Source organism: Charadrius vociferus, unplaced genomic scaffold (genome assembly GCF_000708025.1).
Source record: "Charadrius vociferus isolate BGI_N301 unplaced genomic scaffold, ASM70802v2 scaffold190, whole genome shotgun sequence".
Lineage (NCBI taxonomy): Eukaryota > Metazoa > Chordata > Aves > Charadriiformes > Charadriidae > Charadrius > Charadrius vociferus.
In genome coordinates, this window is record NW_009646608.1 from 1,960,598 (window position 1) to 1,987,850 (window position 27,253).

Here is a 27,253-nt window from a genome sequence, read left to right on the forward strand (position 1 = left end):
TCTCCACCAGGCCCCTGCTGGGGCTTATTTTTAGAAGCTGAAAGAAAATAGCAAGGACTGTGATTTACACAGCTACGCCGGTAACGGGGACTTTGATCGCCAGCGTCTTTGGGCTCAGGCAGACCCTTTCTCCAGGTTTTTTTGGGTTTTTTTCCCGCCTTTGGCCTTGAGCCCATCCCTCTCCCCAGGGATGGACACAGGGGATGGACAATGCCCCTCACCCGTAGCTGCCGTCAGTCCCGCAGGAGCAGAGCAGGCTCGGCTGGTGGGAGGGCTGGGAGTGAGCACTGAAATCTCAATTAAACTGCTGAAATGCTGGTTTGTTGCTGGTTTTTTTTTTTTTTTAATTTTGTTTTTAGTTTCTGTTTATTTTTGCCCCCGGGGATTTGTTCCCGCAGCGCGTGCGTTGCTTGCTTAACGGAGCCTTGTGCTAATGAGGTTTCAGGTCCTGACTCCGGGATCTCAGTCGATGTCGGGAACTGATCGTCGCTCCCAGGAGGTTTCGGGACACGCTCGCTCCCATCCATGCAGCAGGGACCTCTCGCCACCATACAGCACCTTCCCACCCCCCCTTCCCTGACTGTCCCCACCTGGCCGGTGAGGGTGGCAGTGGGGTTTTGGGAGCAGGGACGTCCCGGTGTGTCTGGGGCAGGGCGAGCGCAATGGCTGGGGGCAGTAACAGCTCCGGAGCGTGCGGCGGGAGCAGAACAAAGCCCCTTTTGTGGCGGGGCCTCGGCCGGTGCCCATCGAAGGGTTGGGAGAGGCTCCAACAGAGCCCTGCGGGCCCTGGGGAGCCCGTGGGGGCACGGCCCCACGCCGGCTTTGGGAGCAGCGTGGTGCCCAAGATGTTTGGCTCAAGTCAGATGATAAGGAACTGCTGTGGCTATTCCAGATAGCGTTTTCTCAAGGAAAAGCTGCAAGGCTGACTGAAAGTACAAGCTGTTTTATAGCCTTTGTTGGGGCTTCAAGGATCACGAAGCAGTATGTGTGTATAAAAGGGGTCTGGGACCCGGAGAAGGCGACCGTGAGACGGTTAAACCCCAGCGCAGGTGAGGGGGTGTGCGGCCGGCACGTGCAGGCTTGGGGCTGTGCCGCAGGATGAGAGGTAGGTGACACAGTTCCAGGGAAATGCAGGTAATTAGCTCTGACACAGATACAGCTATCTCACGGCTAAGCTCGAGTCAGGATAAGCTCTCGGGGCAGCTGTGAAAACGCCTGTCAAACCGCAGCGGCAGTGCCGGGCTGAGCCATCTCTTCCCCATCCCCGAGACAACAGGCAGGAGAGCTTGTCCCGCCGCCGTGCCCGCTTCACCAGCAGCGGGACGAGCCGCGGGGGATGGAGACAGGTAAGGCCAGGTAAGGAAACGGACTGTACTCGTAAACCCAATTCTAGCCACGCTCATCAGGAGGACGTGCTTTTTAATCAGACACTGCAAAGCCTCAACACCCTGCAGCTGATGCAGGCACGGGCCACCTATAAAAAGTGCCACCAACACAGTGTCATTGCAGGGAGAAATCTGTTTATTTTAAGATACACTCGGTTGCTGAAGAAAGATATTTTAGCAGCCCGCAACAGAAATGTGAACCAGAGGGTTAACCTGCCCGTTCGGCCTTGGCCAGCCTTGCCGATGCTCACACAAGTTTCTTGGGATAAAAACAAAACAAAACAAAACGAAAAAAGGTCCCAAATTCAAACTGTACACTTTTTTACAGGGTGCTTAGCCAGGCTCACTTTTTACACTGCTGTACATGCTTGGGATAACTAAGTGCAACTGTATTCAGAGCCAATACATCATCCCAGGCCACTAATGAAGATAAAATAAAAGCTGCGGTGAGCAGAAGCTGCACAGATACACAGGCAAATTACGCTTATTGTGTTCGGGATACCCCAGAGTGTATTTACTAAGAGAAAGAGGAGAGAAGCAAAGACAGTTCATAAGCCTTCCTGGTCTCAGGGCTCCCGTCTCTTACACCAGGAAGCATCTGTCAAACCAAGCGGCTTTGCTTTGTATCAGCTCTATTTACAACTGACTTTGCACCAGTGCAATTAAATAGCTCAACTCACTTTCTGAGACCGTGCAGTATTATTGGCAGATTATTTTAGGCTCTCTCACAGTCACACTGTACCACAATAGCTTTTAGGAACCAGAAACGCAGTGGCCAGCCAAAGCTTATTGCTGGTTCTCGCACCTGGATGTCTCTACACAGCAGTCCCAGCAGGGGCTACACCTGAAGTAGCCTCTAACAAACCTGCGGGGATGTGGGCAGCAGCCCCGCAGCGCAGGCGCGTTTCCCTCGGGAGCGGAGTAAATTGGCGCGCAGCGTACCACACCGGCGGGCAGCAGGGACCCTAATGTGCTCAGGCTCCCAGGGAAGAGCCCGCTGAGGAGAACGGAGCTCTCCTGGCTGACGATATACACTCTAAAAGCAGCAGCAGCAGCCAGGGCACGCTGAAGGTGAGGAAGGATTTTAAAACAGGGAAGATGAAACTGGAAATAGAGGCATGAGCAGAACTGCAGTCACCTCCACCTTCTGCTCTCGACTACTGCAGGGGAGAGCGTGATGGAGCAAGAGAGCGGAGAGACGGCCCCGCTCACACTGGTTTCTTCAGTCCCCGGAAGCCCTGATGGGGCTCCAGCCACGGGAACCCCGCAGTGCTCATTAGCAGCAAACCAGACCCACGCTCCCCCCACGCACCCCTCGTCCCCTCCCTCTCCGGAGCTGTGTTTCGGAGTCCAGGCGCGCTCAGAGCAGGACGCTTCCGTTCTTCCGTCGAGCCTCGGTTCCCAGCGCCACAAGCACTACCTTCTTTTTCGCATGCAGGTTTCGAGCCTTCCCAGCTCTTCGTAGGCCTGGTAGAAAACGTCAAAGTCTCTGGCGCTCCAGCCCCTCCAGACAGCCAGGCACCACTCCATGTTTTCGTTCTCAAAGCAGCACACAACTGTGTCCTTTGCTACGAGAGCAGCATCCACCAGCGTCCTGGGAAAGGAAGAACACAGCAGAGAAGGGCATTACAGCGGAGAGCAGCTCTGCTAACACAGCACGCTGCCGCTCATCTGGGAGGCACTGACTCAAAAGCTTTCCTTTCCAGCTACTGAATCTCTTTTTATCAGCTGCAAATCCTTGAGAAAGGAGAACGTAACAAAAAGAGGGATCAGAAACTATGTCGTGGCAAAAGCAAGTGTCTCAGTGACACAGGAAAAGATTTTTAAAGCGATTCAGGTGCCTAAACATGCAGGTGGGTGCTTATGCCTGCCATGACATTTTGAAGTTGCTGTTAATCTCCTGATTTGCTAAATCCACAGGCTCGTTGGCCTGCTGCCACTGGGCATTTTCAAAACATCATGCCACAGCTAGCAGGCTGCTGAGAGCCTCCGCAGCCTGAAATGCAGCATGGAAGCGGGATGGAGCCCAGCTCTGCCTGCTCAGGGTACAAGCCCCCAGTCTGGACCAGCAGGCATGGCTACGACAACAGCCCAGAGACCCGCGAGTTCATGTAGAAGGAGTCCTTCGTGACAGCATCGTGTTGGAGGTGCTTTCCTTCATGGTCTCTGAGCGTGTTACCTGATCAAACAACACAAATTGAAGCTGGCCCTGCAGCTACCCCAGAGGGAGGTGGCCAGGCAGAAGATGACACTTTTGTCCTTGCAGGGTTCAAGGGACAGGAGTCCATCCCTTGCCGGGCTCTTTCTACCGATCTGATAGCAGATGGGGGAAGACTGGCCCCAAACTGTTTCCCCAGAAAGGCCCCTACATGGGGAGCACTAGCAACAAAGCCTCTCCTCGGCAGCTGGTTTTTATCACAAACCGCCCCTAAGAAGCCACCTCCCTTCCCTCACCTCCCTGCCCCGCTCTGCGCTCGGAGGAGGCAGGCACTATCTGCCGGTCTTTATCCTGCTGGTAAAACAGGGTGAGTCACCAGCCACCGTGCCTGAACCCGAAAGGCTAAAGGGCAGCAAAGCAGGACAAGTCTGAGACAGCAGTGTCACCTCGCCTTAACTCCAGGCTTTGTTTGGGTAAAGCAAAATCAACCTAACAGTACCTGTGAACAACAAAGAGAATACACCACTCCCCACTAACTGATAAGGACAGCAAGTAGAGGGAATGGCAGCAGCAGCGCTTTGATCTCTTGTTGTGTTTGCCTAGTGATAATAAATAACCATTTATAATCCTTAGCTTAACTTCCATTTGTTGGGACATAAACAGTACAATCCCAGACTGGTATTTAAGTGATCAGCAGAACACCCCCATCTCTCTAGCAGCTATTTATTTACTTGGACTCTTGTTCACTGTATGTAACATTTTAAATTAATGTATGTAACTGCTCTCCCCTGTGCTGCAGGAGCCTTCCCCCGGCCCGTCACTGCCAACAGCACAAAGGTGCTCATTTAGAGCCAGAACGTCAACCTGATCCACGTGAATACAGCCACAGACAAGCACTGCGCTCTGCATAAATACACCTCTTGTTCTTAACGCAGGGCCTGAGTCTGCCAAGCTCCAGCGATCTTCTGCCAGGTGCCCTCAGAGCACGGGGAGTCAGCATCAGGCAGGATCAGACCCACTTTTATCGCATTGTGCAAGACGGCGCTGTCTGTCTCATTCCAGTGGTACTCCGTCCCTGTGGCTTTTGGAGACCAGAGTGTGGTCACAGTGCCTTCCCCTCGCCATCTCAGAGCACGCACATGCCTCGATGTGCAACCAGCAACTGTGTCTCCTCAGGCTGGGACCTTCTCAGATGCTGCTGGGAGCCAAGACAGCCCCCTGCTTCTGACAGCCCCCTGAGCCTGCAGAGCCACCCTCTGCCACCCAGTCCCCTTGTGCCCCCTGTGGTGTGACCGGCGCTGCCCAAGTCAGCCTCACCCGTAGGGAGCCAGTTCCCCGGCCTTCAGCACTGCGATCACTCTGCCCCGCTGGGTGCCGGATTCCTTCTCCAGTCCGATAACGATGATATCCCCTCCTCTCCTAGAAGAGAAACGAGGGACACATCACACGTGCTCCACAGTGGAGACCGGTGACAGCCAAGGAAGATCCATGCTGGATATCCATCCTTTCTGCTGCAGTTACACGACCTTCTGCAGGGAAGGGGGCACTGCGATGCCACTGAGGGGCATCCTGAATCCACTACAATAAGAGCCCCTGTGACAGGCAAAATCACATTCCCGGTGGTTTCCATCAGCTAACAGGAGGCAACAGGACTGGCTAGGGTTGTGTCTGAGCAAGGATGCTGCCTGCCGTTCTTTGTTTCCTCAGTAGCTGGGGAAACAGGGCTTCGAGTCTTACCACCACCTTCTCATTCTGCTGCAATCAACCTGGCAAGACCTTAGATGTGGCCATTCTGCCCACCAATAAATATCTTTTAAAAAGGGTAGAAAAATGGATGTACCATTGTACTGGGAATAAAATTTCTTAATCGTAACTTCTGAGCAAATGAATCATAGCGGGGATGCAGAAGTTCCTGAATTAGCCTGAGCTAACCTCATGTTCAGCCCAGGAGGAATTCTGACTTTATGAAGTGACCCACTTACCTGGGGATCCATATGAGGTCTTTCACTGGAAGAATCTTGACAGCTTGGAGATGCTGCATGTGGTCACCTGCAGACATAGCATCGTGATCCAGGGAAGGCTTCAGCTCATGAAATTTGTCAGACTCCTCAAAATCTGTGGAGAGCGGTGCACTGGAAGAGCTCATGGGCGAGCTGGGTAGGCTGGAGGGGCATCGGGTTATCCTGTTAGGAGGCGAGGAGGAGTAGGAAGACACAGAACAATAATCTGTGAGCGAGTCCTGGTGGTTTAGTATCTGGGTGCCAACCTCTGGACTGTAGATAATGCTCATGTCCACCAGCGGGTTACTCTCCACTGATTTGTGGTTTATAGGTGCCGTAGCTGGGATGGCCGCCGAAGGCTGCTGGATTGTAAACATGTCTCTGAGAGGGCTGCAGTCTCCGCAGAAGTAGCGCGCGCAGAGCTGGTAGGTGGTAACGTGATACATCACCAGGAAGTTGCTTTTATCGTCCAGACACCACACCACCTCCTCCCCGTGACACTCCGAGTTGCAGGCGATGGATGTGATCACTGACGGCGGGCTGAAGGGCTCCAGTCTCCTGCTGATCTCCATTGTGGCGCAGTCGATGATGAGAATGCCAGGGCCATTGCTGTACCAGACCTCTGCTCCACTGTTGGTGATCTCCATGGCCTTCACCGGGTACGGGTTCTGCCGGGGGTCATCATCAGAAATGTTGAATTTAGATCTGTTTGCCGTGTGGGAGCACAGGTAGGAGCAGCTGTCCCCTGGGATGCCCTGGGACACTGAAAACACTGCTACAAGTCCATCCGACAAGCCAGCCAGCACCACATACGAGTTCTGCAAGAAAGACAGCAGATTCTCCATCCAGATTCTTTACTTCTCCGCCAATACAAGAGCTTTCAATCCCAGAGGCTCTGGCTGCCTCTCACAATCCTGCAAGTACACTAGTAACTTACCCCAAATCACTCCGTGATAACAGCAACATAAAAAGAAGTCATTACATAGAAGCTGCTGCAGAGCCGTACTCCTCTCACCCAGTATTACCTTTCTCTTTATTGGCAAGGGAGGACAGACAGACCTGGCAGCCTGCCCCGAAGGTTAACAAATTCAAGCTGGAGTATGTTCACAGACAGCCATCATGATCCTAGGAATCCAGCTGTAGAAACCCGGCTCATTTCCAAAAAGGAGTAAAGCTATTGCTATCAGTGTAGGTAGCACAGGAATTGAAGAAATGAAATGAAAACGGAAAGAGAGGGAGACAATCCTCTCGCAAACAAGAGCAGTGATTGCTCTACATCCGATATCTGCTGCTTTGACAGCACCGCTCCTCCCAGGGACGTGCTCTGGGTCTGGGATCCATGGCAGCTCAGAGACATCCCAGCGCAGGGCACAGAAGCAGCAGCAGTTCAGCAAACTGGCTGCCAAGCGCCGTGAACAATTCTGCGGGTAGTTAAGAACCTGCCCCTAAATGTACAGATGTGTTGGCTGCAGGAGCCATGGCCAGCATCAAGCTCTGGTGCAGTGCTCTGTGGCACTGCTGCGATGGATACCATCACATCCTGTGGATGGGAGCCGGTGAGAAGGGAACGGCTCACTGGTTCTCTGACTCCTCCAGCTCATCACAGCAGAGCAAAATGCTGTTAGCCTGGGATATGGATCTCTCGGGAACAACACTCCCCATGACCTTGGGTCTGTACCAGAAACTCCCTCATCTGTGAAGCAGATAAAACAATACCTACCTCACAGGCCTTTCTATTTCCTCCCTGTGGAGAAATAAATTCTAAAAAAAGACCCTTTGCCCAGGGCTTTTTTGCTGTCATTACAATCTGGCCGGACTAAAGCAAAGCAAAACGAACAGAACCAGGCAGAGCACCGCCAGCTGAACCGACACAACCTCACCCCTCAGCAGTCCCACCGTGGTGGAAAGCCCTTTCTCCCGGCGTGCCCGAGATGCCAGCGACACTGCCCGGCTCTGCGAGACGGGACAGGGACTCGCCATCACCCCTCACTGCTCATAAATTAAGGAGAAGCCTGTGCCCTTCCAGGGATCTTGGCTGTGCCAGCCCTGAAAGATAGCTCCCAGGCTGTTTAAACCCATCGAGGCCAAAATCAGTATCTTGAATTGCTCTCAGATATCACAGGGCAGATAGCATAGGGGTAAGTATTAGTTTAATTGATAGCACTGTTTGCAAGGTTCATTAAGAGTCTTGGACAAAAAGACACTATCTGCATACAAAGTATGAGTAAAACCATGAGTGTGCTCAGCCTGTATGACTAATCCAAATCACAGCAGAATTTTACTGTAATGGGAAAAACTAGGGAAGCAAGTGGAAAGTTGTGAAATGGGACTTGGACTTTAATTTAGTCCAGTCCCAATTCTCTAACCACTAATTAAGAGAAACCCAAATGGCCTGCAGTGTTCAGTGCATGTCCCTGCTGCCATGTGGATCTGGTGCAAAGGCTCCTGGATATGGGTTTGCCAGGGAGTTGCATCAATAGGTTGGAACATGGTACGATGCTTTGCACAAGCTGGGTTTTGGGTTACTTTGCCTTTGGAAAGGAGTTCGATTATTTGAAACAGAACAAAACACAGCAGAAGAGCCCACATTTCTCTGGTGAGAATGGTCCAACTTTTTCAGTCCAAAGAACCCTGCACAATAGGTATTTCTTACTAAAAATGGAAAATTTAAATTGAAGTGGGAACATCTGAAATTAACCACAATGTGGGTATGTCAACCTGAACTGCTTCTAGCGTGACACAGGACACTATTAAAGTCTTTTGAGATCTCTATAATTTTGTCTCATTTCATTTGAAAATGCTGAATTACCCAAGCATAGTCTTCATAAAAAAAAATATTTTCATTTCTTTGATTAGTGTCAGCTACTGCAGAACAGGATCCCGATTCCCTTTTGGGTTCCACAGGCCAAATTTCCCTGGCACTGGGCAACCGGCACCATAAAGGGGCAGAGCTACGTCGGTAATCCCCACCCAGCTTTACCGGCCATACCGACTGTGCCAAATTCTAGCCTGTCTGGACTAGCATAATGGTGGAAGCAAATCTGGAAGATATTTTGTGCTTTGGGGCACTTATTACTCACTGCCTTGGCTACCAGGACCTGTTTCTATCCAGCCACTGTTGTTATCTCTCTGCTTAAGAAACAAAGAGTAGGAACTCAAATGCTGAGAAGTGCCCTCAACCTGCATCCCTGGCCTGACTGAGACGAGGGAGTGACCCATTTCACAGAAGAACATGGCAAAGGCAACCCACCCCCGGGTGCCACTGATTCACCAGACTTTATGAGGCGCTGGTGCAGCTGGGCAGCGAGGCAAAACTCTCCAATCGGAGCATTGCAACAGTGACCAAAGGCAGGCAGGGAAGCAGCCTCCAGAAACCTTAAGTAACTTTCTCAGAATTCATTTTCAACATTTGGGCTCCACAAAGAGCCAACAAAAACACACAGCAACAAAACTGCATTTGAAGTCTCCGTCCTGCCAGAAGTCCCACTGTGCCAGGGAGGAAGGCCTCTGAGCGGGGCTGTGACGGTATGTGATGTGCAGGAGATGAGCTGGCTCCAGACGTCCTGTCCTCGCAGCTAAGGACGGCACAAGGCTCAGGACGGCTGCTGACAGCAGGTTAAAAAAAAAATAAAAATACAGCCCCCAACACCGGGGCCTCGGTTGCCTCCTCCTCTCTTCCCCGCGGGGTCTGGCACTGCTGGCACTGAACGCCGCAGCAGGCTGCAGCCTTTAAATGCAGCTTTTGTTTTCGCGTGTTCCAGGTTTTTGCAAGAAGCCAGAGGCTTGCACCCATTCAGATTTCTCTCTTCCTCAAAATTGCTTTATAAGAATGCTGCAAACCAATTCAGAAAGCATCCTGTTTTGCTCTTTCAAACCTGTTTGTTTTTTGGTTTGTTTTTTTTTCTGAAAGGAGATTTACTGAAAATTTTATTGTTTGCCAAAACCAATGATAATGGTGACAGAAAGCATGCAACAAAAAAGCTTAAACTGTACAAGACTTTTCCTTGGCGGGCGAGTTTTGGATTCTGGGCCCCCTCTCTGCTGCTTTTAAATTTCCATGATGCTTCCTTTGGATGAGAAACCAAGTTTTGGAAACTATTTCTTTTGGATCAGTCTTCCCAAGGCAGTCGTAAAGAATTCCCCTTCCCAGCAACATCCCTCGGCAATTCTCTGACTGCTAGTTACCTCACATCTCAGCAGTTAAAGGCTTTCTTCCCAGGGAAATGTGAGCAATTCTCTTCTCCACTTGACAATAATGACTATGCGATAACTCTGATACAGCTCGCTCACTGTACAGCGAGTTTGACAAGCGTAAGCTTTCCACTTAGCTTTGCTGGAAGAACTGGCTGTTTCGAAAAACGGTTTAGCTTCTTGCCAACCTGGTCTGCACATCCCTATGGCTGCTGCTCTGGCTAGTTCACTGCCAAACTCATTCATAGAAAGGAGAGAGGAAAAAGTAAGTCCAATAAACTAAGAAGGAGTGCGCCGAAGGGATGTGGATTTCTGGAAGGTTGGGTAGGGTCGGGGGAGGAAGGGAGGTGTCTAGACTCAATATTACTATTGTAGGGCCTGGCATTATTTATGACATTTTCTAGGCAAGCCACAAACTGGAAATAGAAACCAGGAGACATAAAGCCACTCGTAACCCCTAAGGAATGGCTTTGCAAGCTGTATGACAGTGGAAAAGCTGAAAGTGAAAGGCTCGTTCGACTGTCCTGGACAAAACCTCAGGCAGCATGAAAAAGAAATTTGCCCTACGCATCAGAAATGAAACTCCACGGCGGAGAAAGGCTGCATGTCTGGGAGCCAAAGAAAGCCGACAGATGCAGCCTCCCGGCGGGTAAAATACATCCCTGTGCCAACTTTAGATCTATGCCCTACTTTAGTCCTACTTACACCATGTTTGGAAGTGAAGCAGTACACCTTACACTAACCATCTGCCTTGGATTCAGTTTGCAGCAATGCAGCAGTCCGAGCAAACGAGCCAGAAATGGATAATAACGCAGAACGGGCATTTGGTATAAAGCAGGTCCACCGTCGCTCCGAAAGCTGCTCCATATTGAGCTTTCAGACACATACCAGTCTGCTGGCATTTGCAAAAACTCCACAGCTACCAATAATGTTGGAACATAATTACATGTTTTTACTTGAGGTGGCTGTAAGCAAACCGGAGGTAATTTAGCCCGAAAACAGTTTTTATACATCTCTCAAGACTTGCCCGCAATAGGCAGTCATGTCAGATTTCTCCTGCCAGTAACTGGATGTTAGCAATTCCAGAACTAGACAGACAGAATATAACTTTTGTTATTATCCATAAGAGGCAGCTCTTGGTCTGCCTGTATTATCTAAGTGTTCTCATTCAAAACCAAAAAGAAGTGTGGCTGAGCCTAGACAATATTTAAGGATGATTGTACACACAAATGACAGCACGGACACACACACCAGGAAAAGAATGGGTTCAAGAGCAAGGATATACCCAAGTCCTGCACTAGCAGTTAACAAATCTCTATTCTAGTTATTGTTTCATGTCCCCTCTACTTTGCTTGATCAGTCTAAACCCTGTCTTCCAGCGATGTGGAAACACAGCTGGAAAACTTCCTTGCAGAGGATTTTGATCTATTTTGACTATTTTCCCAGCAGGCTTGGAAGCGCCAGCTTTGGTCCCCTGACTCAGGTTCTTGCCCACACCTCTGTCTTCTGGCAGAGGCACAAAAGCCCTGGAAACCTTCTTCTCGTACTGCCAAAATATTCCTGGGCATTGCAAAGTCCTTCAACACTAGCTAGTGACAAGCTGCGCAAACTCTGGCAGCTTGGCCTGGCAGCAGACAGCTTAGTCTCACTAATGCCCCTTTTCCTTTAGGTTCCTCCTTACCTTTTTGACAACAGGCATTACTAGAAAGCAGCTCACGGTAGCAGGAGTGTCTAAACCCTTCTGAGGAGTCTTTAGAGGACACATGCCCTGCAGCCCGTACACAGAAATCTTCTGGTCCTGTGAAAGAGCACATAAAATTCTATAAATTTCTATCCTCTTCCATGCTTTTCCTATTTTGATACCTGAACAAGATCAAATTGGTTCTAAAACCAATTTTTACTTGTATTTTTCGATATCCAAAGCCTGGATTTCTCTTTGTTTTCCCTGGAGAGCATTTGCTTTGTCTGCTGGTAGAAAGCAGGTACTGCCTTCCCCAGAATGAGCTGTAGGCACTACCCAAAAGCCACCAAAATCATCAGTATAGGTGTTTTATCACCACATCTAAAAGTAGCATTTGACAACCCTGAGTCTGCACAAATCCCAAACGTGTCAGGACAATTGAAACATGTTGTATGTTATTTTGCATTAAGCTTGTCAATTCAAGGGAAGCTAGCGTTGCATTGGATCTGGAATTACACCCGCTCTACACCTCGTAAATCTACTATACTGACACAGAGCACCCAGTTCAGGGAATAGCACCACATTTCATGTTGATCAAAAAGGTAGAAATAAAAGCTTTAAGATTTCTGAATTTTATTTTTTCTATACTTCTTGTTATAAAAGAAATAGGAAAATTTGAACTGTGCCTCTCTTTGGGAACAGAAAAAGTAAAAATATCTTATTCTCACTCAGTTACAGCATCCACGCTAGGGTGGAGTGAATTAACAAACACAAATTATTTATTCAACAAGTATGGCCTTTTTTCCCCTCCTGGAAATACTGAACTTCAGGAACATTTCGATTTGTTTCAGCTATTTTTTCTTTGTTTTGTGTCAAACGATTGTGTCAGAACTGGCTGACACTTAACACAGCCTTTTTTGACGGGCGGAGAGGGGCTCTGAGGGATAAATCAGCCGTGCTCTCTCACTCTTATCTTTATAGCTGCAGTTTTCCGCGGTGAACACAAAACTTGGGCACCCATTTCCCACCAACTTTCAAATCCCTCAGGCCTCTTTCAAAACCGCACCCTTAAACGCATGGTTTCTTTCACTGCTTCCCTTTATCACTTACAGATAAGGACATTTCCCAGATGAAACCCTGGGTACAGATATGCTACAATCTGGAGAGTTTCGCCTCGGAAAGCCGAGGTTCCCACGATCGCTTTGAACACCAGGAGGTATGATTTTGATCTAGGTATCAGGCAGTACCAGGCAGAAACAATACACCAGGAGACAGCAAAGTCCCGCTGCTCATCTGAGATGCCCATTGTCTCAAACACTCTTAGCTTTACTAATTTAATAGGCTCTTTCTCTTCAGTTGTGTCTCTTCTAACGAGGCCCCTCTTGAGCAGGGCACTGAAGTGCAGAAAACGCTCACCTCTGTGGCAGCCCAGAGGGCATTCTGAAATTTTAGTTGGCAGCACAGCTTCATTCCTGGGCAGCTCATTCTCTCCACTTCTATGACTCCTTTCTCTGGATTCACCACCGTGTAGTTTCTGAAAGGAGCAAATAACAATTTCCTATAGCCAATATTCAGCCTGCAAACTGCTACAGGATGGTATTTGGCACTTTTGGCCAAGTCGTAACACAACTGTCCAGATGCGGACGATGCTGCAAGGCTCTCCACCCCTCCAAATGGTCTTTGTAAAGGAAAAGAAATACAGATGTGCCACGTCTCTTCCTCACAGGGCAGATATGCAGTTGCTTCTGTGAGGATTTAAACTCAGCTATCTGACTTTGTGCGGAAATGGATTAGGAGAACTTCCGTGGTCTGTTACTATAATTCAGCTGTGAGACAAACAGCTCCAGCTGAATAGCAGTAATTAATAGCTGGGAGGTCTTAGCCCATCTTGCCCATTAGGTTCTCAAGAGAATATGTGCTCGTTCTCCAAGTTCACTGCTGCAGTATTATCTGGCTTCATTACTTATTCTAGTACATAAACAGAAGAGCATGATTCTTCCAAATAAGAGCAAAGATCTGTAACCTGATAAAATAATTTATAAATATGACTAATTAATATTTTTGTAACTAAAAGGATTTTGTTTGTTTAGGGTTTGGGGAAGTTTATTGGGTTTGGGTGTTTGAACAATAACTGGATATTCACAACCACATCTGTGAGCCCCAGATGTTTCACCAACTGTGGCACAAGCAATTACACATCCTGAAATCTGTCACATATAAGTAATTTGTTATTCAGCAGTCTCCAGCAAGTGGATTGTCCAGTCAGGAAGCAGATTCACTGAGATACATTGCTGTGAATATTTGGACAACATCCATGTATTCAAAATACATCTGTGAGTCCCATGTGTTTCACCGGTTTTAGCAGGAATAGTTATACTGTCTGCACTGAACGACTGACCAGGCACCACAAAGAGCAAAGCAAATCGTTCGTGAACAAATCACGTACCTTTTCCATTACGTTAATGGTTACAAATAATGAGCACATTAATATAAATTTCAGATCAGTTTGTGAATGTTTCCAAAGAAGACTGCAGCTATAAAAATCAGTAACATCCATAAAAATAAACCTAACTAGCCATGGGTCACATGCGGCTGAGCAAAATACCATCATCTCAGTCACAATTTAATAACATTTAAAGCACATGCCTATTCAGTATAGCACACATTTACTGGCAGTATACACTTGGATGCACACACAGCTTCAGGCATGTGGTTAACTCCTGATGATTTCAATAGGATTTAAGCATGTGCTTAATTGCTTTGCAGAACAGAGATGGAACTGCAGTCTCAATTAGGAAAGGTTTAGTGTTAAATGGCCTCATTAGGAAAGGCAGAACACGTCTGTTCTCATGTGCAAATGCTTCATCCTGTGTGTGTGAATCATTACACTGCCCTAATCTTCTCCTCATATTAACTGAAGCAGAGTTAAGCTCATTAAATATCCTTTATAAAGCAACCACTGTTCCCAATTAAAAGAGTTTGGGAAAACAGTGTGCACCGTATCCTTGGCATTCACCCAGATTCACTTTCACCTTCTTTACCTCCCTCCCAGAGGCATAAGTGAAGACACTGAAGGATTTTTACTTAAAAGAAAAAAGAACAAAAGAAAGAAATTACTAATATGAGCCATCTCACCTGGTGTCTTCCTTTCCATCCCAGAACACCACAGTGTACTCCTGTCCTTGGGAGCAGAAGAAGGAAGACTGCTTCCCACAGGATAGCAGGTACATAAATGTTGCAAAGGTAGGATCTTTCATCTGTCCTACCACAGAAATGGCCAGTGGACGCTGTGGGGAAAGGAAAAGAGAAAGACACATGTCACACAAGACAGCTGGAGGTCCAGATGAAAGAAAAGAATCGTACTAATCATTATTTATTAAAGCTAGAGAGTCAAGAAGTAGGACTTCTCTAATAAACACTTCTGCTACTTTCTCAAATCTAGACCAAATTCTCCTTACAAATCCCACCTGATTGTTTCTTCGCATCGTCCATACCCCAGACACTGAAGCCAATGTGTTTCTCTTACACATTTTATTGGTCTGTGTTTCTCTTACACATTTTATTGATTCATTTCTTCAGATTTATGAATTTTGGAAGATGACCCACTGTCATGACAGTGTGTAGCTGTTCGTGAGTCAAGCTGACCTTTCTCTGAAGGACAGCAGCTCTGAAACGCCAACTTGTAATTAATGAAAAACATAATGCATCATAATCCTTTTCTCGTACTTTGAACCCTTTTCTTCCTCATACTGCCTTTTATAATCTCAGGGGTTTTGAAGTCTTTGTAGTTACATGCACAGCATGACACTGTAGCTGTTTCTAGAAATTACGGGTAACGTCTTGTCCTGGTGAAATCAATAGCTTAACTGCCATTGATGTCTAGAGACCTTCATGTCACCGCAGATGTCTAAGGCCACCAATCTGCCATAAATTCATAAAAGTATCCTTTAAGTCAATAGAAGTTCTGGGCCATATCAGCAGTAAGGGTAAACGGGCAACTGAGCTGTTCTGCTGTACCGAGCGCGAGCGTAGCTCTCCTGCATGAAGAGGGCTGCCAGATCCCTGTAGTTACATGATCGGAAAACACTGGTCATGAGGGTTGTCTTGTACCTTTTCCGGCTTAGTGTCCCAACACTCCATCATGAGTGCCTGCATCCTATATAGCTGCACCTCTTCCGGCTGCCCAAGAACAGGACGGATCCCTTTAGACAGCTTCTTTGCAATCTGGAGCTGGTGTTGTCCTAGCACAGGCCGCTGACCAGACAGCAGCTCATACAGGACCATCCCATATGAGAACATGTCGACCTAGAACCAGAAACAGTGAGAAAAAAACAAGGCAAACCTCTCTTGGTGGGTGGAGAGGAGAGCAAGGAAGGCCACGGTGGGAAAGCTAGCGCTGCACACCATGCACGTGTAAGGGAATTCGGCCCCATGCAGGAAGGCAGCCAGCCACCGCTGTCACGCAGGGGCTGCGCCCACAGATACACCACAGTTACCTTCTCATCGTAGACGATGCGAGGCCTGATCTCAGGAGCTTGGTAGCCCGGCGTGCCTTCCACACCAAGCGCGCCTTCGTGGAACGACTGTCGGGAGATTCCGTAGTCGGAGAGTTTGATATTGATGTGCTCTTTGACATCCAGGGACCACACCAAAATATTGTCTGACTTCAGGTCACAGAAGATGATGTTCTTCTTGTGCAGGTAGGCAAGGCCTGTTACAATCTGATACGCTATTTTGTGTGTCAGCATGTGTCCCAACGGCACAAAGGAAGACCCTGGCACAAAGGAACAGCCTGTCTTCAGTTCTTGTAATTGCAATAACTGCTTCCTCCCCCTGCCCCCCCCCTTATCTCTTTCTTTCTTAAACTCCAGAGTAATAACTAACAACCTTTTAAAACATCACTCAATGCCACGATTTGAAATGACACTGTTCGTGTTACTGTACACGTGTGACAGTTCTATTAGATTCTTTTTTTAAACCCTTTCACTTCTAGACCCCTAAATCTTCTGGTGAAAATTAGTGTTTGACTGAAAGTTGACACAAAGCCAAGGTGCCAAGAGGGTCAGATGGCCTCAACCTATCTTGGAATTAATGATGTCATTCATTTGACAGTGACAGAAATACAGATAATTATGGGAGAATTTAGAGTGCCAGACACCCATCTGCAGGGTGAAGAACACAGCATTACTCATGCAGCACTGAAGTAAGATGCACTTATTAATTTGCAGAGAAATTGAAAATCCAGGTCTCCAAAGTAGTTTTGAAAATCCTAAGCATCAATTTTTACTAGGTTCCCAGAGGCACAGTTTAAGAGCAATTTTATCCCTCCCATTTCCCTTAGTCTGGAAAAAAAAACCAAAAAAACTCAGTAAATCCAGCAGTAATCTGAATGTTGTTGACCATTTGTCACTACTGTGATGCAGAGAGTGAGCTCTCCCAAGAGGGACACCCTGTTTTTACCTTTGGAGTTTTCAGACAATACAGTGGTGAGGCTGCCCAGAGGGGCCAGCTCTAGGGCGAAGCAGAGAGGATGGATGCTGATGCCAATGAGGGAGACGATGCAGGGGTGTTGCAGCGAGTGGAGCATGCTGGCCTCCTGGCGAAACTCGGAGAAGTTCTTCATGGCATCCATGGCTCTCAGGTGTTTCAGCATGGTATCTGGCAAGACACACAAACCCCTTCTCACTGCCCCGCTGAGAAACCAAGTCAGAAACTCTTTGGAAGGTACTAATCACTGAGCAAATGTTGCAGGAGGAAGGCAGCTCAAGGGCTTATGCCAACAGCAAGGCTTTACATTGCATCCTCATGTTGATGCATGAGCCAGTAACAGACATTGGCGATAAGCAGGATATACACGGCTGCCTCAGGAAGCAAGTGCTCCCTTGGTCCTTTAACACCAACCTTGAGCGTGTCTGGCACGCGTCATTCTCATATATCACCTGGATGATTTTGGAAAACTCATGCTGTGCTTTTTAAAGCAGAGACTCTTTGGGTGTGGACGTCACATTGCAGACCCTTTGGTGGAAGGAGTCTTTCCTACCCTTTCCCAGCTGCCCTGCCAGAAGAAGGACCCTTCAGAGTAATTGTCCTTCTGCCACGGGACACCACAGGCTGCTCAGGTAAGTCTGGTCTCTCCAAAGGTTATTTGTCACTGGGACAGCAGCTGGCCTCCTCCACAGCTCAGGGGTTCACTGTATCCTTCCCCGACAAGAATGAGGAACTTTCCCCTTTCCTTCATCCGTGGACTGAGGCTCTGCTGGAAACCCATGCTCGACGGCCAGCATGGAGAGTACGAGAGCCTGTCTGGGCTTGGAGGAGCTGGCAGGCTGAGAAGGATTTCCAATTTGTTTTCTGTAGCTGCTGGCATGGATGGAGTAAAAGATCTATTCAAAGGCGGAGACCCACAGGTCCTTAGTGCAAACCCATGTAAATCCACACTTCTCATTTCCAAATAGCTTGGGAACAGGAGATGAAATCTTGCCCCCCACCCCAATCAAGAGCTCTGCCTTGGCACCCGATGAGTCCACCCACTGACCTGCAGGAGAGAAGTTCCCTGCAGTGCCAATGACCTTCATCGCTACAAGTGCTTTCATGAAGGACTCTTTCAGATGCATCCTCCTCCTCCTTGGAAACGCATCAATTTTGCTATATGTTTCAAAGCTGTATTTAGGCAGGTGCTGCCAGCACTTTGGAGAGCGAAGATTCTTTGGTCTTAGCTTGGGATCACAGGCTGCACGAGCCGATTCCTGACACTGATTCTGTGTACTGTACCTGCAGCTGAAGTGGGAGAACCCTTGCATTTTTTAATCTGAAATCTCTTCACAGCCACCGGTTTTCCTTGGTATCGTGCCCGATATATAACGGTCCCACTTCCACCCTGGCCAAGAACGTTGTTTTCATTTTCACTGCATTCCAGTTTGCTATTTTCCAGGAACAGTCTGCCAAAAAGAGATTGGGGCTTTTTAATTAAAAGAAAAGTTTCAAAGACACTCTAAATTCATGTTTTTAATGTCACTTCCATTTTCACAAATCCGTAATAGGTTCTTATCTACTGAGAGGACCAGATCACCTAAACTACTACTATCATCTCAACATACTCTATGCTGGCTCATGTACAACAGATTTCTTGCAGAATAAAAGTAACTTGGGCAAATAAGCAAAAAAGGCTTCTTGCTGTGGCAATTTATCCTGCAAGAATCAAATTGATCTGGAAAGCACATAAGCTCCTTTTTCAAGCAGATGACTCGGGAACAGCTATTTGTACCATTTACCTGTATTAATGATTTTTTTGCTTCATTTACCTCCTGTTCCTCTTTTCTCCACTGAGGCAGGAGAGGATGTTTACGAACAGCCCCACACTCTGAAACCCGATTATTCAAATCAGCTTACTGTTCCCAGGCTGCAATTCATCATTTCCCCACTCTTCCAGAGACTACTTTTACAGCTGTTCACACTTCAAACATCCCCACTCGCCTCACACCCGTCAAATAAATCTCCAGGAGATAGCACTGCAAGGAGGGCCGTCATGACGGGCCAATGGGGTGTTTGCCCAGAATACCCTGTAAAATGGCCCTAAGAAAGGAACAGGGGCCAGTGGGAGCACAGAAAGCTCCAACAGCAGCCAACAGGACCCAGTTTGGTCTAGAGGTCTCACGGCTCTGCATCGGGCCCTGAAAGGTCCCAGAGAGTGTGAAGTGAAAGAGACACTGGTCTCCTGTCCAGCCTGCTGTCAGGAGGTCTTCTGCTCTATATGTTAAGTAATAAGGGGTATAAGACTGAACCCATCTGGGAATGAAGTTAGGCAGCTTAAAGATTTGGCAGTGCTGCTATGGGTAGGGAAGAGCTGTTTCAGCTGTTCAGGACTGCCACACTACTGCAACACATCTAACAGCCCTCAGGCAAGCTTAAGCTTCAACTCAATGTGAATTCTCTAGTGGTGTCTATATAAATTCACTCACCTACAGCCTCTTCAAAACTAAAGGCGATTTCACTGCCAATCTTGTGATGCAGCAGCACTTGCTTTTGTTTTTGCCATATTAAAATCTCCTTTCTGGAATTCCAGAAAGACTCCAATTATAGAAAACTCTGGACAGATTACTGAGGAATGCAGAACAGCTGTGGCCTTAAAACAGGACTTTCACATTGCACCATAATGATCTATAGGGACCCCTATAGATCCCTATAAGGATCCCTCCAAGTGATGATGGGGGTCAGCACACAGTGATTGTCTAAACAAGTGCACTGACCACCAGGAGCGCAAGTTTAGGATGAACTGCCAGAGCAGGGATTGAGAGCAGATGAATTTGTTTCCTGTGGTCAGTATGTTTGTCTAGCAGGAACTTAGGAAGAGAAAATCCAACTGAATTACACAGGTACGCTGAAACTTAACCAAAGGCTATCAAATAACATTACCTGGCAGGAAAATCAGTCATGAAAAGCTCTGGGACCAGCTCTTGGAGAGAAACAGGGATGTCTGGGTGGTTAGGACATGTGATGTAGTCCAGTTCAATGGCAGTCAGGACACAGTCCTCCATGTTAAAGTACTGCGCGTCCTCTGCCTTCTCGCCACACTCATTCTCCTCCGGCTTGGAAGCTGCACAGATGTGGCAGGGCACATACTGCTCCATCAGCAACGTGCCATCACTCTCAGTGGCTGTGAGCGCTTCAAAGCAAGCAAGCAAACAGAAAACAACATAACCCACACAAACTGGGAAAGAACAACAGTACATTCAAATGTCTACAGTCGCTACCTGGATCCACTGGCTGAAAATGGTCACACTCATGAAAGCAGCCATTTATTCCAGTGTATTGCCTGGAATAAGAAAATAGCTTTTTGCAAAGCATACACAGATAGCAGGGACAGTACTGAGGAGACAGGACTGTTGACATAACATAACAGCTACTCTGCTTTAGTCACAGGTAACACACAGGCTTGCAAAGAAAATATATTCAGACCAGTAGAGATTACAAGTATACGAGTAAAGCACTGTAGAGAACTTCCTACTTGCTGGGTGTCTCTGTGCAGTATGAGGGTCACTGCGTATCCTGAAGGGCATGACCGTGCAGTAGAAGGACGGCAGCTGTGAGGCTGCCCAGGAGCCCCAGCCACGTCTGCTTCGCAAGCTGCCAGATGGCTTCAGGCGGAGAGCAGGCGTGGGAATGGGCATGGCAGCAGACTGGGAGAGACGGCACGCTGCACTCAGGCTGCGCGTTTCAGGTGTAGGCTAGGAGCGAGCACGTACCTGCAGCCCCCAGGTGAGAAACACACTTAGTGTGGGCTCCCTCACAGGCAACGTTTCCAGCCCCTCTGGGGGAAATGTGGATCCTACCAAGGGTAAACCTTTAGGAGGTTCACACCTCTTGCACTAACTGTAGAGGGATTTTGTGGTGAAAAGCTCCATTAAATGCCTACAATTAGGCAGGGTGAATACAGGCCATAGCCTTTGAAGTCATGACTCTTCTCAAGCTTCAGTGATTAACGTTATCATTGTTTTAATCCAAAGGCAAATAAAATCTTCTTTTATCTTCATAACACGCAGAACATGAACATGTGAGAGCGCACAACTCTTTCCTCCAGAGAGCCTCCAATTAAGAGATTTTGGCACTGCTTTCTAGACCAGTGTGGGACGACAAAGAACACTTCAGATTTTGTTTTGGTTTTAAACAAAGTGTATTGGGGTTGCAAACAGCCCACTGAGTAACAGCAGGATCTGTGCTGATCAGAGGAAAAACAACTGCTGGAGTCAAGGAAGTTACCTTGGCACAGAGTCCCTGGTATCGTATTCACTCATGCCTCTCACATCACAATTTTATAAATTATAGGGTGTTAGAAATGGTGGGCAAATGCCGATCCCAGCCAATGCCAAAACGAGTTCTGCCTTCAAGGGACAGTGCCAAGTAGTCTGGGCCAAATCCTGTCCCTGCTATGAGCACTGGAAGAGCTTCTTGAACTCCTACGGAAGCAGGTCCTGTTTGAACTGTAATGTTTCACCTGTGCTTGCTGTGACTGACGGACTGAAAGACACAATGCCTAGACCAAGGTGTGCCGGCAAAGAATCTTGATCTGTCCGCAGGTTATCAGCTTTTCTCAAACTTTATCGACTGGAGACTGTCAAAGCCTGAGGGATCTTCAATTAACAAACAATACTGTGCACCTGGAGCGCTCTGTCAAAGAACCTTCTGTTAAAAAGACATAATACTGCACAGAAAATTACAGTAGTTCTCTCACCAGGAAACCACTGGTCTATCAAAGAGTTGACATGATCTGTGATGAACGCCATTGCTGAAAAGTCTCTTACTTCTGACTGGCAAATGATTTTAATTCCACCACTTTTTTTCTTTTTCCAGTTCACATCAGAAGACTCGACACTGTGTAAGAAAGCCAAAAGACAGCCGCATGAAGCTTTGTTGAAGTACGAGCGTCAACAAATTTTCTTTCTCTCAGGAAACCTGAGTTACATAATAACATGTAGTTCATAAGTAATTAAAATAAAAAGCAATCTAGCCTTGAGGATAATTTTCAATTCAGCCTGTTCTACAAATGACTTTCAGAAGAGAATCCTTGCACAGAAACACCAGTTGCTCACAATGGGTAAATGCTACAGAAGGTCAGACCCAGAGAAAACTCTGGCCTAAGTGAACTGAGTATGATGGAGACTTTTGACAAAAATGCCCAATAGAGAATGATGGAGGGTTAGGAGTTTTAAAAATTGGTAACAAAACTCCAGTGGCCTAATAATAATAATAATGATGATAACAATAATAACAATAACAACAATAATAAAACTTTCAAAAACTGTTTGGAAAAGGTTATGGACAGAACAATTTTTGTGCAGTTCCCACCAAAAAACCCCAACCCAAACAAACAAACAAAAAGCTTTAATACAAAGAGCTGAGCTCTGTAACTCCCTGAAGTACATTTTGGAGATAAGAGTATGACCACCTGGATGGTCCAGATTAAGGATTCCAGCCTGCGATTTGCAATGTCTGGGTCCAAGTCTCTACTCAGCCGCAGACTGCCTAGATGAACTCAGGGATGTCACTGTGCCCTTCTGATCTCCAACCATCCAACAGCACCAATGGTTCCTCCCTACCTTGCCAGGGACTGGAAGAATAAATGCAACTGCTGATACTACAGAGATGAAAGACTTAGTGGCTCCCTACTCTCTGCTTTTGTGAAAGAACATGGACGGAGGGTTTTCTCCAAGCTTGCAGCCAGCAGGCACTCTGCCTTGGCCAGCTTAAACCAGTTCTCCATAGTCCTTGTCGTAAGCAGTCTGATAGCAAAGCACCACCTCCATCGATCTGGACTGCTGCCACACAGTGGTGAAGTTTTAGGATTCAGTGGAAAACTCATTGACGTAAGGAAATCTTAGCACGTGAAAATGCATGATTCTACCCTGGCAAAGGTTTATGCTCTGAATATTGCTTTCTGTTGTCAGGCCTCTTTAAATCTGTGGCTGCAATAACACATAAGATTGATATATTCAGAACTGCCAAACAATCAGTTATTCATCATTGTTGTCACCAGTTGTTACCGGATGAGTTATGTATATTAGAAAAGCCTCCTCTTCTACTGATGAGTGAGCATATAGCATGAGTCAGGCCCATTCATCTCCATTCAGATGATGTGTTTCATACACTCTATTAGTCCCCTGTCACGCATGCTGCATTACGAACACAAATTACCTAAGATAGCCTCCATCAAAGGTAACGAACAGACCTTCCTGCCAGTAAACAGTGTGAGTCCTTTTGACTCGGAACGTGCTGCAGCGGTTCCTTTGGGTGCCTGTGAAGCTGTAGATGGTCACCTTTTTGTTTCTTGTCTTGGTGTTCTTCTTGTTTTCAAAAAGCTGAAACAAGCAGAAAAGCATGAAAATCATTAAATTAATGGAATTTCTCATAAGGATGTTGTTTTAATTGAACAATGAAGTGACTTCTTTTTTTGACCCTCACAGGTGCTATCAGACCTTTTCCATTAAAGAGCGACTTGTGCTCATAAAAAAATTTTGCGATGGAATGAAAATACACGCACTAAAGGCTGGGTTTGCAGCAATGGAAATAATTTTCATGCCACTCAAAAAGGAACAGTTCCATATCAGTGAACAAAGTTAATTCTGTAACTGTGACATTTGTTATATGCATTCCGCATTTGTGAAAGTCTTATAAACCTAAAGAAGAGATAAATACTCCAGTGAATTATTAAGTCTGCCCTCAATGTAGAGTTAACTTTTCCACCTGTTTCAGTGGGAGGAAGATGGCTTTTCTCCAAGACACTTCAAGCCAGCACTTAGAGCAAAATGTATTTTTGTTTTAAAAGCAAAGACTTAATCTGCAGAACTCCACTGCACTCATTGCTCTAACATTTATTTGTCTGCAGACAGGTCTGACGCCTGGGATCCTTTCCGTTCACCTCAGTAAGGACTGGATGAGGTCCCTAGCGAAGGTGCTCTAGGGTTATGTAGTGCCCATGAGGATGTAAGCAAAGGGTTGCCAAGACAGCCCATTAAAACAGGTAAAGTTATTACATGGTTTGAGAAGCCTGGAACACAGAGGACCTTCTAAAAACAGGCATCATGTTTTCCATGTTCCGTACATCTATGACAGAACACAGTTTAAACGGATAGCTGTTAAGAAGATACCACAGTAGAACTAAAAATATTTTGCAGGTATTTATTATGGTTTCCAGCAGGGCTATGTTTTCAGATATAAGGTGCTGCAAAAATGCGTCTTTAACAACACCAAACTTCACTTCGCTTTCAGAACCTTACAAACACTACTTTAATGATATGCATACCACTTGCACTAATAGGGTGCCTGCTTGCACTCATTCTCCCCTTAAAGCAACAGTCCTGTAATTTTCTTCTCATTTAAACCCACATAGATTGAGATAGCTGACTTTGGTGGAGCTCTTCCAGATCTCCACGGGCAAAAGACGTGAGCAGAGTCTGGCCCAGTGGAACGGTCACGGACAAGAGCCGCAGGCAGAACTCCAATTACTTGTAATTGGAAGATGCTTGAGGAACTGAGACCTTCCAGGGGATCATATTATAAAGAGGCTGTGGAGAACGCAGGCTTTCTTCCGCAGTGCCAATTTGTTGTTCTAAATGGCACCTACTGTGAAAGCAGAATCACATTTTGATTGCAGAGTCCCATCTCTCCCTGCTTACTCAAATAATGTTATTGAAGTCTGTGACTGAAGCAAACTGGATGTGAAGAGACATCCACTTACACTTACATGGAACAACAACTTTAGCTGTCTTTTGCTTGCAGAGAGATACAGTAACCTACCTGGAGGTCCATCTCTGCCAGGCTAATTAACATTCGGGCAATGAATCTTTGCCAAAAGCCAACCGGGACAAAACTCATCTTGAAGACTCTTTGGACTGTGTTTGTTGTCTGGTGGCAGAGCCCATGGATATCTAATGCTGGCTTGGTAGGAAGCAGATGAGGAAGGAGGTAGCTGAAACACATCAAATTCAACAGCTCAAATTTTAGCTACAGCTTGTAACAGTGAGTACATTGTTACTGGATAATAAGGCGATTCAGTCTCCAAAGAGATTTTTAATGGCACAGTCTACTGCATATAAAAAAGCTTTTAGACTAAAGGCGCTGCAGCAATACATGGGGAAATTCATTTACACTATGGAAGCAAGCAGAAGCAAAACAGACATTACATAATTCAGCTAGGGCTATTGGACAGGGCTAAAATTGATGTAATGAGCCTGACATTTGAGTAATCACAAATTAAATCCATTAAAATTTAAGAGTCATTAGAACAACTGTGATGTTGGGACTCATTTTTTGGTAACTTTACTACTCTGCCCTGGTAGCAACAGAGAATTACTGCTGTGCTCCTATGTGGAACAGAAGATAAATGCATAACCAACCTACACTAACCCAGCCTTCAATAAGGCCAGAAGGTGGGCAGAGGAGGCGTCACGGGAGGTGGCAATGAGGCAGTTACAGGCTGCAGGGACCGGACTGCCCTGGCCCTCATCTCAGTCCCAGAATGAGAGAATCTTATGGGTCAACAAGACAAGGTTTCCTGCTGCACCATACTGCAGGTGGACTCCTCACCACATTCCTGACAAACTCCTAGGGCAAGAGCTCTCTTTGCCACACTGATGCCAGCAGAGATATCACTTGTCCTGCTCAGTCTCCTCCTGCAATCAGTTTATTAGGTTCTTTGCCCAGGTATGGGGGAGACTCAGTGCTATCTGAGTCTGACCCATCAGATGTAACAGAGCTACGCTGGTGTAGAGGACCACGAAGTTTTCAAATTATCTTCAAATCTCTCAGTAAGCCAGAATATTCATTTGTCCTGATCTTCAGTATTTGGGAAGCTAAAACCTTTTGGAACACTACAACTGTTTTGAAAACTATGAGCTTATGGCTTTCAATACTTGCCAATAAATCCCTATACAGCGACACTCTTCTGTACCAAATACATTCCAAGATGCCTATATGATCAAACCCCTTATTTGCTTATAAGCAGAAACACTGCTGTTTTATCAGCATTGAGCCTGAGAAAACGTGTTGGCATCTGGGGCACATCACTGACAGGCATAATGACAGCAATGAGGCAAACGGCCAAGGGACTTGACCAAAATAACAGTGACAGGGACTAGACGCACAACTAGAACTAATGCTGGGTCCAAATCCAATGCTTTAAGCCCACCGTGTTTTCTTTCTAGCAGCTGCAGTATTCTGTAAATCCTGAAATATCAGCTTAGAAAAACCAGCTATCACTACACAACAGCTCTCTCCATATGTCACAGTCCATAACATCCGATGACATTTTACATGATCGAATTATCCGTTTCATGAAACTTCTTCGGCATGTAAAACTGACAAAAATTTCTCCTCACTTATAAATTACAATAAGAATGGTCACAGTTTCAACACTATTTGAACAAGCAGTACACAGCTAAACTACATGCAGAAAAGTGGAGTGCATCAAACAAAAAGTTCTTGCTCTATAAAGGTAGTGAATGCGTCATATGACAGCTGATAAATTTTCCTCAGCACATCCAAGAAAGGGTCTAGGAGTATACGAAGGCCAGTGAGGCCCTTCTGGACCACAACTATATAGTGGATTATAATACAGATGGTGATTCGATGCTCTTGAACAACAGCCAATGCAAATTTTGAAAATATGTGAAACATGCCCCCATCCACCCTTTCAGAACAGAAACTGGCAGCTGCTTTCTCTACTGACTGCACAGAAACCCTATCTGGCAATCTAGACAATAATTGCAGAAGCACAGTAACAAATAACTGCTCTGTGTCTGGCTAGTACATTAAATTAATCCAACCTGCTATAGCTACAGTCCATCAGTGGGAGGAATATTCTGCTAATGTGGCTTGGATCGCTCTAAAAAAGATTGGGCAGGCCATGAAAAAGCAGTTTCCTTGTTCCCGAGGCACAGACAATGTAATTGCCTTGGAGAAAAATGGCAGATAGTGACAAGGAGTCCAAAAGGCATTTTGGACTAAGCAGAAACATTGCTGCTTTATCTGTGTTAAGCCTGAGAAAATTTGTTGGCATCCGGGACTGGATAAGTGACAGGCATAATGACAGCACAGAGAATGCTGCACTTGTGCTGGCATTCAGAGCTCCCGAGGGGCTCAGGGCGATGCAGCCGTGCTGTCCTGGAAGGGCAAGGAAGTGAAATGCAAATGCCACATGAAAAGTGCAATACAACTATGGTTTCACCCTTAACGCAACAACAGGCTGTCGCCAAGCAGATGGGAGAGAGAAAAATAGCAGGGAACACTGCCCAGAGGAAAAAAGATCGGGGGGCAGGGAGGAGGAGGAGGACTCATTAACATTTAA

General features: G+C 46.7%; 1 protein-coding gene across 1 annotated transcript in view; it reads right to left on the reverse strand.

Annotated features, from left to right (window-relative positions):
* Window positions 1–2,748: 2,748 nt before the first annotated feature.
* LRRK1 (leucine-rich repeat kinase 1) overlaps window positions 2,749–27,253 on the reverse strand; it is a 77,772-nt gene continuing 53,267 nt past the window's right edge. Inside the window, exons 20-33 of the mRNA XM_009886969.1 lie at window positions 24,706–24,877; window positions 23,104–23,267; window positions 21,644–21,783; window positions 19,828–20,077; window positions 18,187–18,353; window positions 16,876–17,073; window positions 15,912–16,189; window positions 15,526–15,720; window positions 14,551–14,702; window positions 12,832–12,949; window positions 11,416–11,532; window positions 5,526–6,361; window positions 4,861–4,962; window positions 2,749–2,979 (exon numbers count right to left, since the gene is read on the reverse strand). Coding sequence (XP_009885271.1) covers window positions 2,802–2,979; window positions 4,861–4,962; window positions 5,526–6,361; window positions 11,416–11,532; window positions 12,832–12,949; window positions 14,551–14,702; window positions 15,526–15,720; window positions 15,912–16,189; window positions 16,876–17,073; window positions 18,187–18,353; window positions 19,828–20,077; window positions 21,644–21,783; window positions 23,104–23,267; window positions 24,706–24,877 — 3,067 coding nt within the window. The 3' untranslated portion in view covers window positions 2,749–2,801. The remainder of the gene's footprint in view (window positions 2,980–4,860; window positions 4,963–5,525; window positions 6,362–11,415; window positions 11,533–12,831; window positions 12,950–14,550; window positions 14,703–15,525; window positions 15,721–15,911; window positions 16,190–16,875; window positions 17,074–18,186; window positions 18,354–19,827; window positions 20,078–21,643; window positions 21,784–23,103; window positions 23,268–24,705; window positions 24,878–27,253) is intronic.